Source organism: Lotus japonicus, chromosome 5, assembly GCF_012489685.1.
Source record: "Lotus japonicus ecotype B-129 chromosome 5, LjGifu_v1.2".
NCBI classification, from domain to species: domain Eukaryota; kingdom Viridiplantae; phylum Streptophyta; class Magnoliopsida; order Fabales; family Fabaceae; genus Lotus; species Lotus japonicus.
In genome coordinates this window covers 3,525,595-3,546,705 of record NC_080045.1, presented here as the reverse complement: position 1 = coordinate 3,546,705, position 21,111 = coordinate 3,525,595, and the positions used below count along the sequence as shown (strand labels likewise).

Below are 21,111 nucleotides of genomic sequence, written 5' to 3'. Positions count from 1 at the left end.
TCTTTATGCATGAAGATTAACTTTGCTATTTTGTATGCGATTGAGAAATCGGTAGAAAATAGGGATCCGGTGAGGAATTGATTAGGAACTCCTACGCCTTAGAGATAAGGGTAACTTCTAATTGTGTTGGCTAGTAACTAAGTACTTTAATTCTCCAATTGAATTCGTCTAGGAACTAAGAGATTAGTGTTAGCAGTTTAATTGGAAGTTCTGCGTAGTTAAGAGATTATCACGTAGAAACTTAGGCAAGCACCATAGATAAGTTAGATAATTCATGAGTTAATTAGTCTATTAAGAACATAAGTGAAATTGATCCTACCCCAGGTACTTCCCCTTTTGATTGCTCTCAATACTACGTACTTGCTTTTCGCTGAACTTTGCAACTTTAAATTAAGTTCTTTTACATCAATTATTCACCCCCAAAATCTTTTTACTTAGTCTTTTTAGTTATTTAATAGGTTAAATTGATTTAGACAACCGCAATCCTTGAGTTCGATATTTTATTACTACTTGATGAATAGGTACACTTGCCTAGGAGTTATCAATCTTGATCAGGAGTCTACAACGTTTATCCAACAATTTTATCAAGTCATGAAGATTGAGGATTGAGAGCACTTAGATCTTATTAGCTCTATCCTATACAACTAGAAATGAATTGTGTTTTAAGGTTCATTTGTATGCATCTCTGAAGTCTGTATAAACAACGCCTCTAATATAAATATTTGTATATCAATTTCCTGAAGAGGCGTAGAAAAATAATACTAGAGAGGCATGAGAAAAGAATACTTGTTATTCCTGAAGAGGCATGTACAAGAATACTCAACAATGTTTGGAGAGGAAGTAAGAAAAGAATACTCATTTTACCTGGAGAGGCAGAGGATAAAGAATACTCAACAATGTCTAAAGAGGCAGTTTCTTAAGAATACTCAACAATGTCTGAAGAGGAATTTGCAAAAGAATGCTAAAAAATGCATGGAGAGCCAGTAAAAAAACAATACTCATGCCTGAAGAGTCATGGACTATACTTGTAAGGAGGAATTCCTCGATACTTGATAGTGGAAATCTTAGTGTTTGTCAAGTACTGGATGTAGCCTCCTTATATTGGGTGAACCAGGATAACCAATATGCTTGCCCAATAGCTTCACCACTACACATACCTTCCAAAGTTTGTAGGTCCAAATACGTACAAAGAGATCTACAAACTTCGGAAGGTATGTCTCTAGTGGTGAAGCTATTGGGCAAGCATATTGATTATGGAGCCCTCTGTGAGAAGTTAAGGACAATGTGAAAGTTGATAAAAGGATACGTGACGTGCATCATGGTACTTCCTTTTGAAGTTTGATCAACACCTTGGCTTATCTATGATCATTACTTAGTCGTCAAGCCTGGACATCGGATTTTGTTGCGAAAAACTCAAAGATTAGGACAACCATGGTTTGGATACGAATCCTAGGGTTGGCCTTTCAGTTTTATGATAGAAACATCTTACTCACGCTGACCTCTATGGTAGGAACACCCATTAGGGTCGATTTGAACACTACATACATGCAACATGGCAAGTATGCACCAATCTACGTGGAGATAGATCTTACTAAGCCGATCTTGGAGGTCGATGGCCTTAAGGAAACCTGGTAATAACGTCAATTTTAACCCTCCTAACATTTGTGGCGGTTAAAACTTAACTCATGGTGCTGAAGTTTAAATTGATTGCAAACTTATCATTGCTCTAGGAAAAGTCCGAAATATATGAGCTCATTTTAAATATGTTTGGAATTTGGAACAAAAAGTCTGGGCCATTCAAAAATAAAATAAACTACAGCAATTAAAAATTAAAAGTAAAATTATTTTCCTTCCACGCGCGAACACGAATCCTTCATCATCATCTTCGATTTGCAGAGGGTAGGAAAATTATTCAATTTCCTTCTTCCCTTTTTCTCTCTCACCAAACAAACAATGGAAAAAAAACTCTTCACATGATTCACGTTCCAACTCCTCTTAAGCATGGAGTCCGAACTCCAAGACCTGAATGCAAAACCGCCCAAACAACCCGACCCGACCCGCGATGACCGCCCCCTCCTCAACTCCGTTTCCGTCCCCTCCGCCGCCGCCACCATCTCCATCACCGAACTCGAGAACAAATTCGCGCCGTTCGTGCGGCGCGATGCGTACGGCGCCATGGGGCGCGGCAAGCTTCCGACGAGGGAGAAGGTGCTGCTTGGCCTGGCGCTCGTGACGCTGGTTCCGGTGAGGTTGGTTGCGGCGACTGCTATATTGGTGGTGTATTACTTGATCTGCAGGGTTTGTACATTGTGCTCTGGTCCTAATCGAGAGGAGGAAGAGGATCAGGAGGGTTACGCGCACCTCGTTGGGTGGAGGAGGATCGTGATTGTGCAGTGCGGGAGAGCGCTCTCCAGGCTCATGCTTTTCGTTTTAGGGTTCTATTGGATCTCCAAATCATATAGCATTCCTCAGACTCATGCCACCACCGAGGTGCTTCATGTTCGATTACTCAGAATAAACCATTCTGCATTCTTGTTTCTGATATAGATTCTGATTGCATGTCAGTTTTTAACGAGAATAATTGAAAATGTGATATGCTTGATTAACGCGTGCCTGTATTTGAATATTGTGTAGGTTATGTTCCATTGGAAGTGTGATATTGTGATAATAAGATGAATATATTGTAATTTGCTATATCTGTACATATTTTGCTACATATGTACCTATTGAGAAACTGCTCTCTTTATGTCCTCCATCAATGAATGTGTTTGAGCAGCTATTAGATGCATCGTTTGATTGAGTTCTGCATGAAGAGTTTTCTGTGTTGGTATTTGATTTTACTTGTACTTATTTTACTTATTTTATATTATCTTACATCTGTTTTATTGTGCGAAGGAAAACAAAGGTCAGCCTGAAGCGATGGGAAGACCGGGAGTAATAATATCGAATCATGTGTCCTACTTGGATATTTTTTATCACATGTCTTCCTCGTTCCCGAGTTTCGTTGCCAAGGTTTGTGATGTTGTGACTAGCTTTTTTCCATGCTTGATCAAATTATCTCAAAAACATGTTTTATTATTGACCTTTGGTTGTGTTACTGACGCTTTTTTTCTTTCTTAAATGATTTATTTCAATCTTGGATCTCATCGATGAAGAGATCAGTGGCTAAACTTCCGCTTGTTGGTCTCATCAGGTCTGTTGTCTTTTTTATTGATTTCTTCTTCTCTAGCTCATGACAGATCGAGTTTTTAATTTTAAGCAATATATGGTTTATGAAATAAGAATGCTACATTCTGCTAAAATGTACATTATCTTTTCTTTAGAACTAGCTAGGACAATTCATAATCCAGTACTTACATATTATGGAATGTTTTGTGGCAGTAAGTGTCTTGGTTGTATCTACGTTCAACGGGAATCGAAATCATCAGACTTCAAGGGTGTTTCAGGTGCATAGATTATTGGTGTGTGTCATTTTGTTGAAATTCTGAAAATATGTGCAATTTAAATGAGTTAAGTTCTGTCTTTGCCCCTCTCCCCTTGCTGGGTAGTTCTCCGTTCTTCTCTTTAGTCTTTATGTGGCATGCCAATCCTGTGGGCTTTTGCATCTTGAAATTCAATATGTTGAAGAAAACAAATTTCTCAGAAAGTTGGACCATTCTTAAAACTTTTTTGCTTAGTGCATATGTGCATCTTAGATTGCTGTTGTGTTTGAATTTCCATTTTGGCTTCTTCATATAGAGCTATTTGTCATGTGTAGGGGTGCCCCAGTTGTCTTTCCACTATGCATGTTCATGTACAATAGTCAGTCAAACTAGGATCTTAATGCTGTGTTTAAATGTGGATATGTCTGTCTAGTGTTGCAATTTGAAACTAAATTTGATACTGTCCAATCTTTCTGTGAGCTATATATGTCTGTAAAATGTCTGGTAAAATTGAACTGTGATATTTCTAACTGCAGCTGTTGTCACTGAAAGAATTAGAGAAGCTCATCAAAATATGTCTGCTCCGATGATGATGTTATTTCCAGGTTATCATCCTTTTCTTTTTCTTTTTTTGGAAGAGGGATAAAAACCTTCTTTCTGTTGATTTTATTATTATTATACATGTCACTTTTGCTTGATATATTTTCATTTTGTATCTTTCACATTCTTTTATTGATAGATGTAGATGTTTCTCCATCTTTTATTTGCACACAAATCTTATCCTAAAAGTTGTGGGCTTCACCTTGTTTATCCCATGAATTAAATTAATTTTGCATCCATGTTTTCATTCTAGGACCATGGACGGAAGTTTATGTTGATTTATTGTTCCGACTTCAAATTTCTTTTGAAAGTAAATGGCTAGGTTTTTCAATAATTTAGTTTCCTTTGGATAAGATGGTATAGTCTCAACTAGAATGGTTTGGGCATGTGTTAAGAAGATATGTGGAAGTCCTAGATAGGAGGGTATATCTGATGGGTGATAGTTCAATAGTTAGAGTTAGAGGTAGCAGGAGACGTGGAAATTAGAATGGATTTTGATAGGATATTATAGCTTCATTTGATCCATGTAGTTGACCTCACTAAGTGGGGAAATGCTTTTGATATTCTTTCTTCAACCTAAAATTTCATTTTTTAAATTCGTTTTTTAGCTACTTCATCTCTTATTTTTTATCTTCAAATCTTTATGGTCCATACCTTCAATTTCTTTTGGTTTGATTAACATTCTCTGTTTTGCTAGTGGGCGAAGTATTTGGTGGATGTGGGAGCACATGCGTGCCATACTCTAGTCAATATTTACCCATTTGCTCATTGTATTCCTTGTATATATTAAAGCTAGTATCTATCAGTTATTTGTCATAATTGATCTGGATTATCTTAGTTATTCATGCATATTTATGTTCTTCTAATCTAATTTAATAGTTTTAATAATTTACAGAAGGTACAACCACAAATGGAGAATTTCTCCTTCCATTCAAGACTGGTGGTTTTTTGGCAACTGCACCGGTACTTCCTGTAATTTTAAATTACCATTACCAGAGATTTAGCCCTGCCTGGGATTCCATATCCGGGGTAAGCATTTGCATAGCATTAGAGTTTCCTGTGTTTTTCTGGATTTTGATAATGAAAGCTAGTATTTCAGTACCAAACATCCAAGCAGCTCTCTGTTGGTATTTAGTTAATATGTTATTATATTATTATATTTATAATCTAGAGTTGTGCCTCGGATGTTAAAAATTATCTACTTCTTAAACGATTGGAGTTTGATCTCGTGCTTATAGATTGCGAGGGAGCAGGTGAATAGGTAAACTTACCCTCGGGATTCTTATGGGGGACCGAGAATGGTCAGTCAGTAGTGCAGATGAAGAGTCAGCTAAATTATTTGCTTTCTACTTGTGTATATTTAAAATGTCATTCTTTCATTCAGGCTCGTAGAGACACGCTTATGTTGTTCAAACTCACAAGTATGCAATGCTAAACGTCTAGGAGAGACAAATGGCTCTTGTTTGCTATCATATTTTTTTTCATATTATCTGCACATTTCTAATACTGAGCTAATAAATGTTCTTTCATTGAATCTTGTTTATAATTTAATTTTGAAAGATCAGCATATCTCTTAGCAACTTTTTTGGTTGAAATTTTAATATGCATATATGTTGTCGACAGGTACGCCATGTAATTTTTCTTCTATGTCAATTTGTAAATTATATGGAGGTGATACAGTTACCTACTTATTATCCCTCACAGCAGGAGAAGGCGTCTGCTAAAGTATATGCTAACAATGTTAGAAGGTTGATGGCCAGTGAGGTATGTAACTCCCTTTATAACTGTAGATGGAATCAATCTTTATTTATATGTGTGAGATAGACATTGTTAATATATTTTGTTAATATGTTTCGTTTGCAGGGTAATTTCATACTTTCAGATATTGGGCTAGCTGAAAAACGAATATATCACGCTACTCTTAATGGTAATAATACCCTGCCTAGTGTTTTGCATTACAAAGACAATTTATTTTTCATGGTCTCGGTCTTAGTTGAGTTTCGAATGTTATGTAGTTTCAGTGGTGTTTTTGACATAGTTTGACACTATTGTATCTGCTTGTTAAAGTGAAAGAACTCATAGAGAGAGAGAAATCAGAAATGATAGTAATCTGTATTTTCCATTCACAGAATTGTAAACTAAGCTCTTCTTTATATAGAGCTTATGAGGTAGCTTACACAGCAAGCTATTACCAATATTCAGCTGTCACTAACAGTCTGCTTTCAAACTAACTGCCTCTTATGTGCCGATCTAATACAACCGAGTGCACATGAGTACTGTGTACTCATGTTCTCTAATACTGCTTACATATGCTATTATGCTAATATCTTCTAATTAATGTCAATAATGAGTTTTAGTTAATTGCTGGTTAACTATCATTCAAGCACGCAAATAAGAGGTATAGGTTATTGTGTGTTATAGTCCTGATTGTGATAAGGAAGTTTGATTTGGTCCTACCTTCCTAGGTTAGCATGGGATTACTCTTGTAAGTTCATAATAAAAATTTGTATAATAAAAATTTGTATAATTTTTATGAAGTCTGGTAACTTTTAACCCAAAATTCCTTTGTTCCCATCAATCTTTAATTTTCCCATCAATATTTAACAGAGGAGAAAAACAAGGTGCCTGTTAAAAGTAAACTCATTGATTTATAGCATATTTGAATCGGTTTTTGTTTTCCTCAGAATCATTTCTGAAACGCAGAAGCTGAGAGTCTTGATTCTGCCTTTAGAATCAATTCCAGAACAACCTCAAAACATGCACTTATATTAGAAATTAAACTCATGGAAGTAGCACCAATTGAAGGGACATATGTGATTAATATCCTAAACTCATTTTAGAAGGGCCTTGTAAACTTGGATCTGAATAATTTGTTTCATGTTTCTGCAGGTTTGTCATCCCAATGCTAGTTCAGCATACGTGGTCTGTGTATTCATTGTATATAAGGAAGGGACAAGTAAATATAGGAAATCCTGTGCGGTGCAGGATTAATATTTGAAAATGTATATGTCATGGATCCTGTTAAGGTTCCACTTCCACATTAGCGCATTTCTAATAGGTTCTACTTCTGAAGTATGAGTGAGGATCAGAGCAGACACCTTCTGGTACTATTTTTTGGCTGATCAATTTGTTGAGGTTCAGGGGGAGGATCCTCTCCAATTGGAGGTTTAGAATGTCATTGCGACTTCTGATTATTTTATTCATTGGTAATGGTTGAGCAGATTTAGTCTGCAACCTGCAAGTTTGTAAATTGTAACCCTGTAATCTAATTGCTGAAGCTTTATGAAGGTAGGAGTTCAACTATTTAGGAATGGCGCAGAGAAGCGCGTAAATTTGTAAATTGGTTGATTTGATTTCATGACTTTTACTATTTAATCCAGTTTTTTTGTAATGAATCTCCTTGACATACATTTGACCAGAGCTTTATTGTAAAAAATGCACTCATTTTGTACACTGAATTGTAAAATAGTACAGAAATAGATATATTTTAATTGAAAAATTAAGTGTCGATTTAGAGGTATAAAATTATTTTTGTTTTTATTTTATCTTTAGCTATGAAAATGTCATTTTATTTCCTACATTTAAGGATTTCTATAATAAAGCAGTGATTTTTTTTCTCATTGTTTTCAATATAATCATTTCAAAATAAGAAGTAAAGACTGGTAATATTGGCCCGCATGCTAGTTGTTATAACTTATAACACACTTCTCTGATGTCAAGTATTCAATTCTAGTAATAGAAACGGAGAAATTAAGAAGTAAAAATAAAATAGCATTTTTATAATTAAAAACGATTATGTTATGCATTTTCTTAACTTATCGGCCTTGTATGCATCAAAATATAGATCATCTTATCAACAAAATCGTGACTTTCAGCAGGCATAATTATGGCCTTCATAGAATTTGACTTTGGATGCTGATCTCTGTGCCATGCAAATGCGTATTATTTCCAAGTTCAACTGCTCCCATCTAAGCCACTGCCACCACCATCTCGCCCTCAATGTTGCCGATTGAGTTCTTCCAGTGTCAAGCTCAGAAGTCAGCTTGTTATGTTGTTGAATCTTGGATATTAGGGGCTCGGTATGACTTTTAGTGTGTTAGCTACTTGTATCACCTTCTTAATTTATTATCTTGTATTGTAGAATCACTATGTGGTTTTATTCTCACGTGATATAAGTTGTAAGTGCTGCTCGGCAACCGTTTGAATGTTAATCTAAGTAACCTTGACAAAAAATAAAGCCTTAGCATGTATAGATTTCAGTTAAACTCAACTCAACCTGACAATTCTCTTAGCTTTCTCCAGCATAGCTCAGGAAGGATCATCTTGATTGACAGCACAATAAGCCATATCAATGAGACGAAGGCAAACGTTGCGCCACATTCAATAAGAAAGGGATAAACTTAACAGCCAAGGACAACAGAAAATGTATTTGAAAGTGAACAAGTTATGTGACAACCTAAAATCTACTTACAAAAGACAGACAGCAAAAGTCGTAGGAATACAACCATACATGCATTTCCTTCCTACATTTTGAACAGTTACCTTTCTTTCAAGGAGCGATTAATGGACTTCCTCAACTCCCACGAGGGCCAGGATGACGACAAGCACCCTCTTAGTGGCGACTGCAGAAATAGTGAAGATTTAGACAGTTGCTTTTGACGCATGGAGATCGAGGACAGGGAATTGAAGGAGTTTCGAAGCCTTCTCTTTTCACTATCACGAGGCTGACAATCAGGATCATGTCCCACAGCAGAAATTTTCAGTGCTTCAGGAAGAATGCAGTTGCAAATTGAACCTGCCACAATGTATCAACATTGATGATGATGTTGGGTATGCATGCGTGGTACTAGGTTTCGCCATAAAACAATAGTATACATCATATCTAGTGGTATGTTTGGATCAACTTCTCTTTTCTCAGAATGAAATCCAAAAGCTACTTACAATTGCTTCTCCCTAAAATTGATTTTAGAGTCAGTTGTAGAAAGATTTCCAACCATGCACAGAGAGGATAGCATTATAGTAATTTTTAAGCTAAGAAAACTGAACCAAAGGCTACATAAGAAAGCGGCTGCCCCAGACAGCACAAAATGAGACAGTCTCTTTTGTTTTATTTCTCGGAGTCCACCTGTTTTAGTGAAAACAAAATTTATCTTGTTCTGTCCTATTTTTAATACGCCACAAACATAGAACAGAGCTCATATGTAGTGTTATGTCTCTAACCTGTCTAATATCCATGAAATGTTAGCTTTTATTTTTCAGAATAATGAAATGAAGATATACAAATAAAACAAGCAATCATATATGACAACATAAGGTTAGAAGCAGTTGCAAGGGGCAGGAAGGGAATGAACTTAGAGATCTCCTAAACATGAGATTTTGGAGGGTCAATTGTAAAAAGATTTTTTTTTTGGGCAAGCTTGTAAAAAGTTAATTTCTTCCCCTAAAATAATTCTTCCAAACACAAGTGAGGTTGAATAAAACCTTTCAATCCCCCATTTGTTCTAATCAAGCACATTGCAGCTACCATCTTAATGAAACAAGTAGTGGAGAAAATACCTAGCCTGGCTAGTCGATTAACCCACTTTGGAATTGATTTCCCTGTCAGCTTGAAGCAGATGTCTTTGCAGAAGTGATTGCAGTTCTTAACAATCAAGTGATACGTGTCACCATTGTAGCTTGCTGACTGGCGTTCCATGAACTCCCTAACCTGAACAGAATCCAAAGATGTAGTTCCAATGAATATTGACTTCCTGAATTTGAAGCCTGGGCATTGCCGAGGTTCAACCTCAAAAACACCGCTTGTTGCGTAGTCATGAGCTCCAAATGCGTATTCTACACCATGAACTGTAAAACACAGGTAAAGTTCATCAGAATAGAAGTGCTACATTTAAAGAGAAGAGGTATCCAAACAGCAACTTAATGCGGAATACGGGAACCACCTTGAGTACAAATAAAGTCCCTAATTTATATCCTGTATACAGTTGCATATGACGGAGGAAAAACAATTACATCCCTTGGATTTCTAGATGAGAAAATTTAGGGCACTTGAAAAGAAGAAGAGATCGAAGCAAGGAAACTATGGGAACAAATATTCTTAATGGAAGTTACAAATTGGTGTTTCAGTGCTCAGCAGCATTTTCCAGTTTCTTCACTCAAGAGTACCATCAAGTTATCAGTGTAAAAATTTATATGAGAAAAGATGCAAAGCAATCAGACAATCTGCATGCTGACATTGCTATATTAGAGAAGGAAGAAGGACGATTGACAATCATACAATACCTAATCAACATGTTATGTTAGATATAAAACAACATATATAGGGAACTATTAAACTTTGCATTACTGATGCATAGAATACTTCAAAGTTCATATGTAAATATTAGTGATTTCAGAAATAACTTGAAAATTCTTATAAATGCAATTGCAAAGCCATTATCTGCCAAATTACCATATGTTTAGAAATATTTTTATCATATTGCCACCGATTATAAGCATTAGGCAAATTTAGTATCCAATCAATCACCACTCATCAGCCACTTAAGAAAAATATCCTTCTCTAGTCATGAAATAATTTTGACACAGCATAACCTAGCAAGACTTGGTAAGGTTGAACTGAAGGCATATCACTATCACATACAAGGATTTAAATTTAGGTCTCCTAGGTTGCCAGCCAGGCTGTCTCATTATCTGGAAGATGAAATTCACATTTAAATGAAAATAATTTATGCTCCTCCAGCACACGGTCTAGAAGTACTACATTTGAGAAAAAAGCACGGTAGTTACAACTTACAAGTCATATATGCCTGGATAAAGAGACAGAGCAAGATCAAAATTTAAGACATTGAAGCCTAAATAATACCTTCTACACCAGAGTGATATATACCAAGACCAGCCCAATGCACATAACCATTCATGGGTGTCAAGTCATACACATTCAGATAAACTGGTGTTTTGCCAGGTCCATAGCTAGCTGAATTAACTTTGCGAAATAAAGAAAAGCGAGTCGCTGACTTTCCTTTCAAATGAAGAGGTACAATAGATTTCCATCCTTTCTTAGACTTCAATTTCATCTTTCCCTAGGGAGAAGACTGACATACTACCTGCACTCCACAAACATTTAAGATAGTGCATCATCTACTTATGTTCACATCTTCAATTGTGCATAGAAAGTATTTTGCTAAGACTTGGCAATTCCTTCCTTTTCTAAAGACAATAAAGTTGCACATTTTTTAATTCTAAAAACATACTCCCTCCGTTCCTATTTAACTGTCCACTTTGGGTGGAGGCACACATATTAAGGGTGTAATTAATTTTGTTGATTTTTAGAAAAAGTGAGGATTGTTTTCCTAATTTACCATTTAAAGTGTGTTATCTCTCCTCATTTATTGTTCTGTTAAGGGCATTATATGTAAAAACATCATTTAATGCTCTCTTGAAATGCTAAGTGGACAGTTAAATAGGAACAAAAAAAATTCTTCAAAGTGGACAGTTAAATAGGAACGGAGGGAGTACTTTTTCGAAAAAATTTATCAGCAGCAACTTGCTTCTTATGAGTAATTATAAAGGAAATACAAGTAAAAATGCCTTCAGATTTCAATTAGTGCACTATTTTTAAGTGCAAGAAGAAATTTACAAATTGATATAGAATCCAAAGGCCTGCAAGCATGTTAATAAACTTAGTATTCAATTTAACTTCACCAAAACAAATCTTAACAATCAATGAAGATATTCTCTCTCTCTCTCTCTCTCTCTCTCTCCCCCCCTCTCTCCCTCTCTCTCTCTCTCAACTGGAGGCTAGTTAGCTTTTTACAGGAAGAAAAAAGAGAGGTTGCAAGTGGAACTAAAATTGCAACTCTCTGGTTGTTGAACTATAGCAAGGAAAAGAATCCCAACAAATTTCTGAGGTAATGACAAGGGTACATTCACTGAGGGAAATTTTCCCTTTTTCCCAATATTTTATAAGAGATCTTCTAAATAATTTCCAGAGTGAAAAAAACCCAAATAGGTTCTTAATTCTCAGCACAAAATAGCATCTTGACCTTAACTACATTATGCAAAATGAGGAGCAAACCAGGACAAGTATCAGATCACAGAAAAGTTGTTGAGAGCAGAAAAATTGAGCAGGCATGAACTAGAAACAGAGGGGGCACTATCCAAATTAACATGAAAAAATGAACAGTTAGGCCTCACAGCAGAGATATTCTAAGTTTAGTTCAGATCTACATACAGAAGAGTGCTATGCAACAAACATCTCAGAGAAAAGAGAGAAAAATGCTAGTACTTTGGTAAAGAAAGGAATGATCTCAAAGAGTACCGGGTAATGCTAATGCAGAAGCAGAGAGAGAGAGAGAGAGAGAGAGAGAGAGAGAGAGAGAGAGAGAGAGAGAGAAGTGACCTCAAAAGCAAGAAGCAAGTGTTACATATTGTTACAACCCCAACTGAGAAGAATGAGTGAATGAATGAATGAAAGAGGAAGAGAACTTACAATCACAGATTGGAAGAGAGCCGCCATTAGAGAGAGAATGACAAAGTTCCAAAAAGCAATGAAGTGAAAGCTCACACTCACAGTCCCAGCTGAATAGAGAGTGAGGAGTGAGTGAAGTAGACACTAGACAGAACAAACAAAATGTGTTTTTAGTTTAGTAGCAACTAGCAACTCAACTCTCTAATCCATTTGTCAAATATTAACACACACAAAAAAAAAAAAAACTGTTTTTTACTATCTCACATGTGTGAAAGAAATGGGACTGAAAATTTCAGAACTGTCTCTGTACATGTGTGTTTTTTAATATAATATTTTTTCTATACTTATTTAAAAACATGGGTAAAATTTCAATTTTCTCAATCAATTCTTAACCTATAAGAGCTTTTTTTTTAATAAATATTCATTCACACATCAAGTGTACGATATGAAAATAAGAGTGATAAATAAGAAATATAATATATTATCCGTGATAGAAAAAAAAGGATAAGTGGAAATAATAGGGAAGAAACATTGAATTGTGATTTTTTTTTGATAGGCAATAGAAAAATTATATTGAAGCGAAGTACAAGGGGTACTTCAACCCAATACAAAAAGAGAAAGAGCATAGAGTAGATACATTAAGACTTAAGCCTATTGATAAAATGGTAAAGAACCATTTACTAACCCACCACCAACCCCTCCAAGGAAGAGAGATTATAGGAAGAGACCTCATTAAAATCTTACTAGGGAAAATTTTCTTGGGAAAATCTAGTAAAGGAAAAAGAGTATCCCTCTTTAAGATGGTAAATAACAACACCACAAAGACAATGAAAAATCCAGATTCGACAGTTGACTATGCAACCTTTTTATATCATGATGTATTGGGAAAAAATTACTTCACATTTTTATTAGGTTTAATTACACTCATACTCATACTTTATATATGTTTAGATACACCGTAAAAAATCACAATGAGATAAAATTTTAATTAATAGAAGTAAAAAATTAGCTTTGATTGAAATAAAATTAAGGGTATTACAAATATTTTGATTTAAATAACTAACTGAAAAGATAATTAAATTTACTAAATTTTGATTTGATATGAAAGTGTTGAGAAGGTTAAAAAAAAACATTGGCCACGCATTGGTTGTCATTTTCTTTGACTTTTCAACAATCTTCCACTTTGAAGACTAATTTCAATATACATTCACACCTTCACAATACAATAGTCTTCTGTAACCGCGATATCCAACTAAGAGAGTTGTAGTACCAATGAAAATGTAACTTGTGGTACTTATTCTAAGTGTGCTTCTACGTAGTTGTGTACTTTTTATTCTTCTTTTTTAAAGTACATACACTTCTTTATTATGTCTCATAAATACTTCAAAATCTCTCTGGTTGCTTCTCAATGAGTTTTTCGTGAATTTTTTATAAACCTGCTTACAACTCCCACTACATGGTCAATGGTTGGCCTAGTACAAGCCATTGCATACATCAAACTTCCGATGGTCGAAGCATTTGGAATCTTAGCCAATGAAGTTTCTTACTCCTCCATCCTACGGGTTGTTCTTTAGTTAGGCGAAAATGACTAGCAATGGTATGACAATTAGCTTGGCTTGGCCATATTGAATCTTTACAAAATACGGTTGATGTACTCTGTATGTATGAGATAATTGCAAAAACATTTTTTGCTTATCTGTCGAGATAAAAGTTTCACAATTGATAAATATAGATGTGGAAAACTGGAAATACACTAGTTAACACTTAACACACACAAAATCTATGAATTACTCGGTGAGTAAATTCGTCGGCATCATTTGTGGCAGAGCAGTCAACTGAACTAAAAGTCTACAATGATTTGATTAATTAATACAAGTTGTGCATATATGCATGCATGGACTCAACAATCAAACTCATCCTATAATAATGCAAATGGAGTGCTAAGAACAAGAAAAAAATAATTCAAGTTAAATGGACCACTTGGCTGGTTCATTCATAGAATCACCGTATACATTGCTAGACAATTTTTCAATTCAGAAAGAAACAAATTGAGTTACGAGGAGAAAAGACTGAGGAGGGGTCCCAAATCCCAAAGGCAAGCCTGCTGCTGCTGTTGCCACTTGCCAGAAAGGCCAATGGTCAGTGAGAGCACGTGGGGGGTGAGGACATTACATTGTTTACATTGTTCAAGGTGAAAAACTTAAACAACAGCAATAGTAGGACCTGGTGTGGCTGTAACCAACGACAATGGTTCCCATACAGATAAAATTGGACCAAAAAATGTACTCTTTGATATTGATAGATAGATCAAATAAATTAAGGGTAAAAAAGAGAGTTTCATTCCATGGAATAAGATGTAACATTGAATTATGTTTTATACAATTACTATGCATGTTAAAATTGTAAAATCATTCTCAACACTTAAAAAATGAACGTTTTTTATTCTGCGGTTGAGGCACCATACGAGCTTAGAATAGTTCATGACTCATCCAATGATTCAATTTGCTTGACCTATCCAAATCGAGCCATTAAGCACTTCACGATGAGAGAATCAAGTGTATTAGAATCAGAATCATAATATGGATGATGTGGATCCACCTTCAAAAGCCATGGATCTGCGCATGCTAGTGGATGAAGGAACCAACAGGGGAAGAAATTAATAGCGTGACGCCTAAAGAGTGGATGCCTAAGTATATCAATAGGCTCAATTTGGCTCAATATGCTATAATCCTGTAATTGGACCATCCTAAAACCCTAGTGGGCTGGAATACATACCCCAAGCCCAATCTTAAATTATGTAGACTCATATACAAGTTCAAATCAAAATGCAAACAAAAGTACTAAGTCTTATATAAGTCAATCTACAGGCCCAAAACAAGAAAATATAAGGAAAAAAAAATAATACTTGCTATAGAAACTACATTGGAAGTTAAATGATGATTCCAATAAGCTTTGAAGTATACATCTCATGCATGTGTCAATGGACGGTACCATACGTCCATACCACCTCCAAAGACATAATCAAGGCTTAGGCCACCTCCAAGACATAATCAAGAAATTTCTCTCCAAAAAACAATGATGAAGCTAAGTATACTTGGTGTTCTGTACTTAGGGAGATCTGACGTAAGAAACTGACAGAAAGTAAACCCTAGCAGAGTAAAAATATCATGAAAGGAATATTCTCATTAAATGTTCAAAAGGTACTTTTTACAAGGTGTTGACCTCTCCTTTTATAGAGGGAATGATCATGATGTGGACTTTCGCTGTACTTGGGCCTGACAACCGGGGCCCAAGCCTTTATACATATAAGACAAACCTAAAGGAATCTTCCAGCTGGCGTGTGGGCCTACCTAAAGGAAGGGCGGGATTCGGTGTTGTTCCGTGAATCCCGCCAAGGCTGCTTTTGTTCATCTGGTTGCTCATTTTGGGCGAGCATAAGCATCTTTTATGTCCCGCCCAGTCCACATGCCCCCAAGACATGAGGCTCAGGTTCCTTGAGTCGAAATGTCTTTAATGCGCTTGCTTTATAGCCCTTTGATGTGCATACCGTCATTCCTTGCGATCGTGGGCATGTTGCCGTATTCGTGCTTATGCCTTCATCGCCATTTCGTTGTTTCGTCAATATGGCGTCATTTTCATGTTCCGTGATATGTCGCCATTTTACTTTCGTTGATACATCGCCCTCATCATAACCGTCACTCACGTCTTTTCAACTGACGCACGTATCCTTGTTTTCCGGGATTTCGTCATCATTTGCCATGAATGCAATTTTCAGTTGTGCGTCTCGAGGAGTAATGTCTTTTCGCTTCATACCTTTTCAAATTTCAAATCCCACGATCCCACGACTCTTCACGATCTACCCACTCATTCTCTCTCCTCCCTTTTCCTCTATAAAAACCCTTTTTACTTTTCACTTTTCACTTTTTCTGAAAACCCTTTTCCTCAAACCCTATGCGATTCTCACTTTCTCCTATTTTGAACTCCGGCGAACCTCCGTCACTCCGGCCGTCGTCATTGCGCGGTGCTTTCCCATAGCCGACCTCCTTTCTACTCCATCCTCCACCTCTTCTTCCGGTGAGTCTTTCCTCTTTCTTCTTTCTTGACACTGTTCATCTTCTTCTTTTTTCTTTCTGCAACTGTTCATCTTCTTTTTATTTTTATGAAATTACCCAGTATGTCACTGCAAAATATCAGCATTTCTTCTTTAGAACTTTCTTCACCATCTACGGAGGGGGAAGTTTCTACCCCCACTGGGGAAGTTTCTGCCCCCGCCGTTATTGAAATTTATTCCTCGCCCTCTACTCATGAGGATTCCGGTCCCGCCGGCTCAGTAGACTCTATTCTCTCTTCGAATGGAGAATTGTCTTCACCCGAGTGGCGTTCAAACGCACATTTGGTTGAAGATAAATGTCTTTTGCGTTCCATCTGGGGCAGTATTGGAAGCATCAGCTCGCTTCGAATATCGTCCCAAGGGTTTACAAAAATAAACCCCGCCACTTCTAATAACGTAGATCACCTGTTGAATGTTCTTCCCTGTGGCGAGGGTGATTGTGTTCTTTTACGCAAAGACTTGTCCGATGAATCGCCCGATTTCTTTTATGTTTATGGTTATTTTTTCTTGGACTTGAATATCAAACTTCAATTCTCGCCCTTTATATGTCACGTTCTTTCCTTTCTGAACGTGGCGCCTTGTCAACTCCAACCCAACGCCTGGGGTTTTATCCGTTGTTTTGAAATTCTTTGCGAACATTTGAGTTTCACTCCCACCTACCCCTTGTTTTTCCTTTTCTATAAGACAGTCACCACAAAACCTACATCTGTCAAGTGGGTTCCCCTTCTAGCCCGTAAGAACATGAGCCGATTCACCGCCCTTAAAAGCCATTACAAAGTGTGGCAGAAAAAATATTTCAAAGTTATGGAGTCGCCCGAAATAAATAACTTGTTTCGAGATTCCGATAATAATCCACTCTTCCCCTTTTACTGGACAAAAAATCCTCGCCGCAAAATATCCATTTCATATGACGCCTTAGATGAGTCTGAGCAAGGTATCGCCGATTATCTTCGCACACTACCAGTACTCTCTGGCCATGACTTGATTGAGGCGTCGAAAGCCGGCACTTTAAATCAGTTTTTTAGTAAGTTTATGATCTTTGCACATGACTTGCCTTTCTTTTTGTTCATGTGTTTTGTCTAACTAATACTTTCCGTGCAGCTACGATGGGAAAAGGCAAGGTTGACTCTAACCCATTGAAGATGAAGGAATACCTCGTCCAGTCTGCAGCGGCGGCAAAGAAAAGGGCCGCCGAAAATGAGCAAAAGAAGAAGAATGAAGGTGCTTCGGGCTCTGATAATGTCAGGGACCCTAAGCGCCAAAGAACTTCAGGCGCTACTGGTGGTAAACCTTCTCATCAATCAACTCTCGATTCAGCTGGTGCAGCTTCCAAAAGTCAGCCTGCGGAGAAAAAGAAGGGACATGACACTATCCCGCCACCTAACCAGGATTCAAGCATGCTGATCAACCGCCCGCCAACTCCATTTAGCCAAGCTGGCACTAGCTCAGCCATTGGTGGCGAGGCTCCTCCCCCTTTGCTGAGTTTAAATGATCCTCACTTCAACGGGTTGGACTTCATGACCCGCACTTTCGACAACCGGGTCCACAAAGATATTTCCGGTCAAGGCCCCCCCAATATTGCTTCCTTGGCAATATTTCATGCGTTTTCCGCCGCCAGCACTGTGGCGGGAATGGCTCAGTGTGTGAAGGAATTGATTTCAGCCAATAATCGTTTCGAGAAGAAGGCGGCCGATTATAAGACTGCCTATGAGCGAGCTAAGGCTGATGCTGAGACCGCCAACAAGAAGCTGAAATCTGCTGAGGAAAAGTGCACTAAGTTAACTGATGACTTGGCGGCTTCTGACCTGCTTCTTCAGAAGATCAAGTCTCTGAAAGAAGCCATCAACGACAAACACACTGCTGTTCAAGCCAAGTGCCAAAAACTGGAAAAGAAGTACGAACGCCTGAATGCTTCTATCTTAGGGCGTGCTTCTCTCCAGTTTGCTCAAGGCTTTCTGGCGGCCAAAGAGCAAATAAGTGTGGTTGAGCCCGGCTTTGATCTTTCCCGCATTGGGTATCTGAAGGAGATCAAGGATGGTCAGGTGGTTGGCGATGATGACATTAGCCTCGACCTCCTTCCTCAATTCAATGATGAAAGTGAGCCTGAAGAAGAAGAAGATGATGATGGCGGAGATAGAAATGACCAGAACAAGGGTGAGGATCAAGGAAAGGAAGACCCCCAAGCTGTTGCAGGCCAAGGAAACAGCGCCAACAACGAGAATCTGCCTTGAATTTGTTTTTATTTAATGAAGTCAACATTTTGCTCTGGGCATTGCCCTTTTGTTTATTGTTATTTCAAGTCGTGTATGGGCTTCGCCCCATTCTTACCTTTAATGAAATCTGTTTAAGTTTATTTGTTGTTACCTTGAGGCTGTTACCACACTTTGTTGTTATTTAGGTTTACATACCTTAGCCGATTTTTCGACGAGGCTTGGTTTCTAGTGGCCACTAGAATTGCCAAGGCTTGTAATGTTTGGTGGCGTTACTTTCTTATTCCGAAAGATTTACTCGCGGTAGTATATACCTTGATACGATTTACCTTGCATAAACTCGTAATATAAGTTAATAAATAACAATTCTGTTGAAATGTTCTTTTCATTACTTTTTCATACATGGAACAATTGTCCATTCATTCTTTACACATGCTGCCTCATTAAAAACCTTCCAAAGAAAGGAAAAAAGAGTACAGCTTCATTTACCTTTGTTGTTTCTTTTAACTAAAATACTGTTTCAGATGAGAGGCGTTCCATGTTCGTGGAACCTTTTGACCATTAAGTTGCTCTAACTTATAAGCTCCTCCTCCAACGTCGCCTATAATCCTGTAAGGGCCGCCCCAATTGGGCGAGAGTTTGTTGTGCTTGTCAGGTATTGTATTTTTTCGGAGCACTAAGTCTCCTACCCTCATCTTTCTTGGTATTACTTTCGTTGAGAATTTTCTCGCAACCTTCACTTTTCCCGCCTCATTCCTTATGTGTGCCTCCCGTTGTTCCTCAGGCAACATAATTAGATTTGCTATCAGATTTTCCCCGTTGTCATTCTCATTAAACTGAGACACTCGCCAACTTTGATTTTCTATTTCCACTGGGAGCATGGCATCAGTTCCATAAGTTAAACGATACGGGGTTTCCCTCGTGCTTGACTGTTCAGTGGTGTTATATGCCCAAAGAACGCCTGGTAGTTCTTCCGCCCAAAGCCCTTTCGCTTCATCCAGCTTCTTTTTTAAGCCTTTCAAAATAACTTTGTTAGCTTACTCGGCTTGTCCATTGGTTTGTGGGTGTTCTACTGAAGCAAATCTCATCTCAATTCCCATTTCTGCGCAAAATTCCCGGGTGACATTACTTGTAAATTGGGTCCCGTTGTCCATTACCAAAGCCATGGGAACCCCAAATCTACACACAATTCGTCGCCACAGGAAATTCCTAACCTTGGCTGCCGTGATAGTCGCCACTGCTTCAGCTTCTATCCATTTGGTGAAGTAATCAACCGCCACGATGATATACTTCATTTGAGCCTTTGCCACTGGGAATGGTCCCAAAATGTCAGTCCCCCACATGGCAAATGGCCAAGGCGCCATCATGGTTGTTAATTCTTCTGGCGGAGCCTTATGTAAGTCAGAAAAGACTTGACATTTTTCACACTTCTTGACGTATTCCAGACAGTCCTTTTTCATTGTTGGCCAATAGAATCCTGCCCTCAATACCTTTACCGCTAATGATCGCCCGCCGATATGACTGGAACACACTCCTTCATGGACTTCCGCCATTATCCCAGGAGCATCCTTAGTGTCAACACACTTCAGCATAGGAGTCATAATTCCTCGCCGATATAACTCACCATCAACCAGTGTATAAAAACTGGCCTCCCTACGTTTTGCTCTTGAGTTCAAACCGTCGTCCTTTGAAGGATTTAACAAGAAAATCTTTATTGGCTCCATCCACGAAGGCTCGCCTTCGATAACTGACTTCACTGATTTTAACTTCACTTCCACCAAGTCAATACTGGGGCGAGGGAGAGTTTCCTGAATAACTGTTTGATAATTGCCCAACCCACCCGTGCTAGCCAACTTTGCTAACACATCAGCCCTTTCGTTTTAACTTCTTGGAACGTGCTCTATTCTGATCTTCCCAATTTCCATCATTAATCTTCGCACCACCTCCAGGTATTTTGAAAGTTGCGAGTCCTTGACTTGATACTCGCCATTTACTTGTTTAACCACCAGCTGTGAGTCGCCCTTGATGAATAATTTTTGAACACCTAGCTCAATGGCCAGCCTTAGTCCGGCGATCAGGGCCTCATACTCTGATTGGTTGTTACTTGCCTTGAATTCGAACTTTAAAGATGGCTCAATGACCATCTTATCTGGGCTTTCGATGGTTATTCCAGCTCCACTTCCGGTGTTGTTTGAGGATCCATCAACAGCCAGGATCCACTCGCCTTGGTTTCTCTCGCCTTCCGTAGGTGTTAATTCCGCAACAAAGTCGATCAAGCTTTGTATTGTAACTTGGCCCCTGGGC

At 37.8% G+C, this 21,111-nt stretch overlaps 2 protein-coding genes across 3 annotated transcripts; one reads left to right on the top strand and one right to left on the bottom strand.

The window, feature by feature from the left end:
- Positions 1-1,852: 1,852 nt before the first annotated feature.
- LOC130720669 (lysophospholipid acyltransferase LPEAT1-like) lies at positions 1,853-7,413 on the top strand. The gene is made up of 9 exons (XM_057571345.1): positions 1,853-2,490; positions 2,896-3,012; positions 3,156-3,193; positions 3,382-3,446; positions 3,959-4,027; positions 4,918-5,051; positions 5,646-5,786; positions 5,886-5,949; positions 6,912-7,413. The coding sequence occupies exons 1-9, from the start codon at positions 2,002-2,004 to the stop codon at positions 6,929-6,931; spliced, it is 1,137 nt and encodes a 378-aa protein (XP_057427328.1). The 5' UTR covers positions 1,853-2,001; the 3' UTR covers positions 6,932-7,413.
- Positions 7,414-8,374: 961 nt separating this feature from the next.
- On the bottom strand, positions 8,375-12,664 carry LOC130718891 (deSI-like protein At4g17486). 2 transcript variants are annotated; one of them, XM_057569523.1, is made up of 4 exons: positions 12,508-12,664; positions 10,882-11,122; positions 9,579-9,866; positions 8,375-8,817 (listed from the first exon to the last, which is right to left on the bottom strand). In XM_057569523.1, exons 2-4 carry the CDS (start codon positions 11,090-11,092, stop codon positions 8,561-8,563), a joined length of 756 nt encoding a protein of 251 aa, XP_057425506.1. In that variant the 5' UTR covers positions 11,093-11,122; positions 12,508-12,664; the 3' UTR covers positions 8,375-8,560. The 2 variants fall into 2 exon arrangements, with proteins under 2 accessions (XP_057425506.1, XP_057425507.1); XM_057569524.1 differs by having other exon boundaries at positions 12,418-12,649.
- Between the last annotated feature and the right edge of the window lie 8,447 nt (positions 12,665-21,111).

Coding starts and splice junctions, on each gene's coding strand:
- LOC130720669 (XM_057571345.1), top strand. CDS start 2,002: ATGGAGTCCGAACTCCAAGACCTGAATGCAAAACCGCCCAAACAACCC. Junction 4,028..4,917: donor GATGATGATGTTATTTCCAG/GTTATCATCCTT, acceptor AATAATTTACAG/AAGGTACAACCACAAATGGA. Junction 5,950..6,911: donor ATATCACGCTACTCTTAATG/GTAATAATACCC, acceptor ATGTTTCTGCAG/GTTTGTCATCCCAATGCTAG.
- LOC130718891 (XM_057569523.1), bottom strand. CDS start 11,092: ATGAAATTGAAGTCTAAGAAAGGATGGAAATCTATTGTACCTCTTCAT. Junction 9,867..10,881: donor ATATCACTCTGGTGTAGAAG/GTATTATTTAGG, acceptor TGTGTTTTACAG/TTCATGGTGTAGAATACGCA. Junction 8,818..9,578: donor TAATCGACTAGCCAGGCTAG/GTATTTTCTCCA, acceptor ACATTGTGGCAG/GTTCAATTTGCAACTGCATT.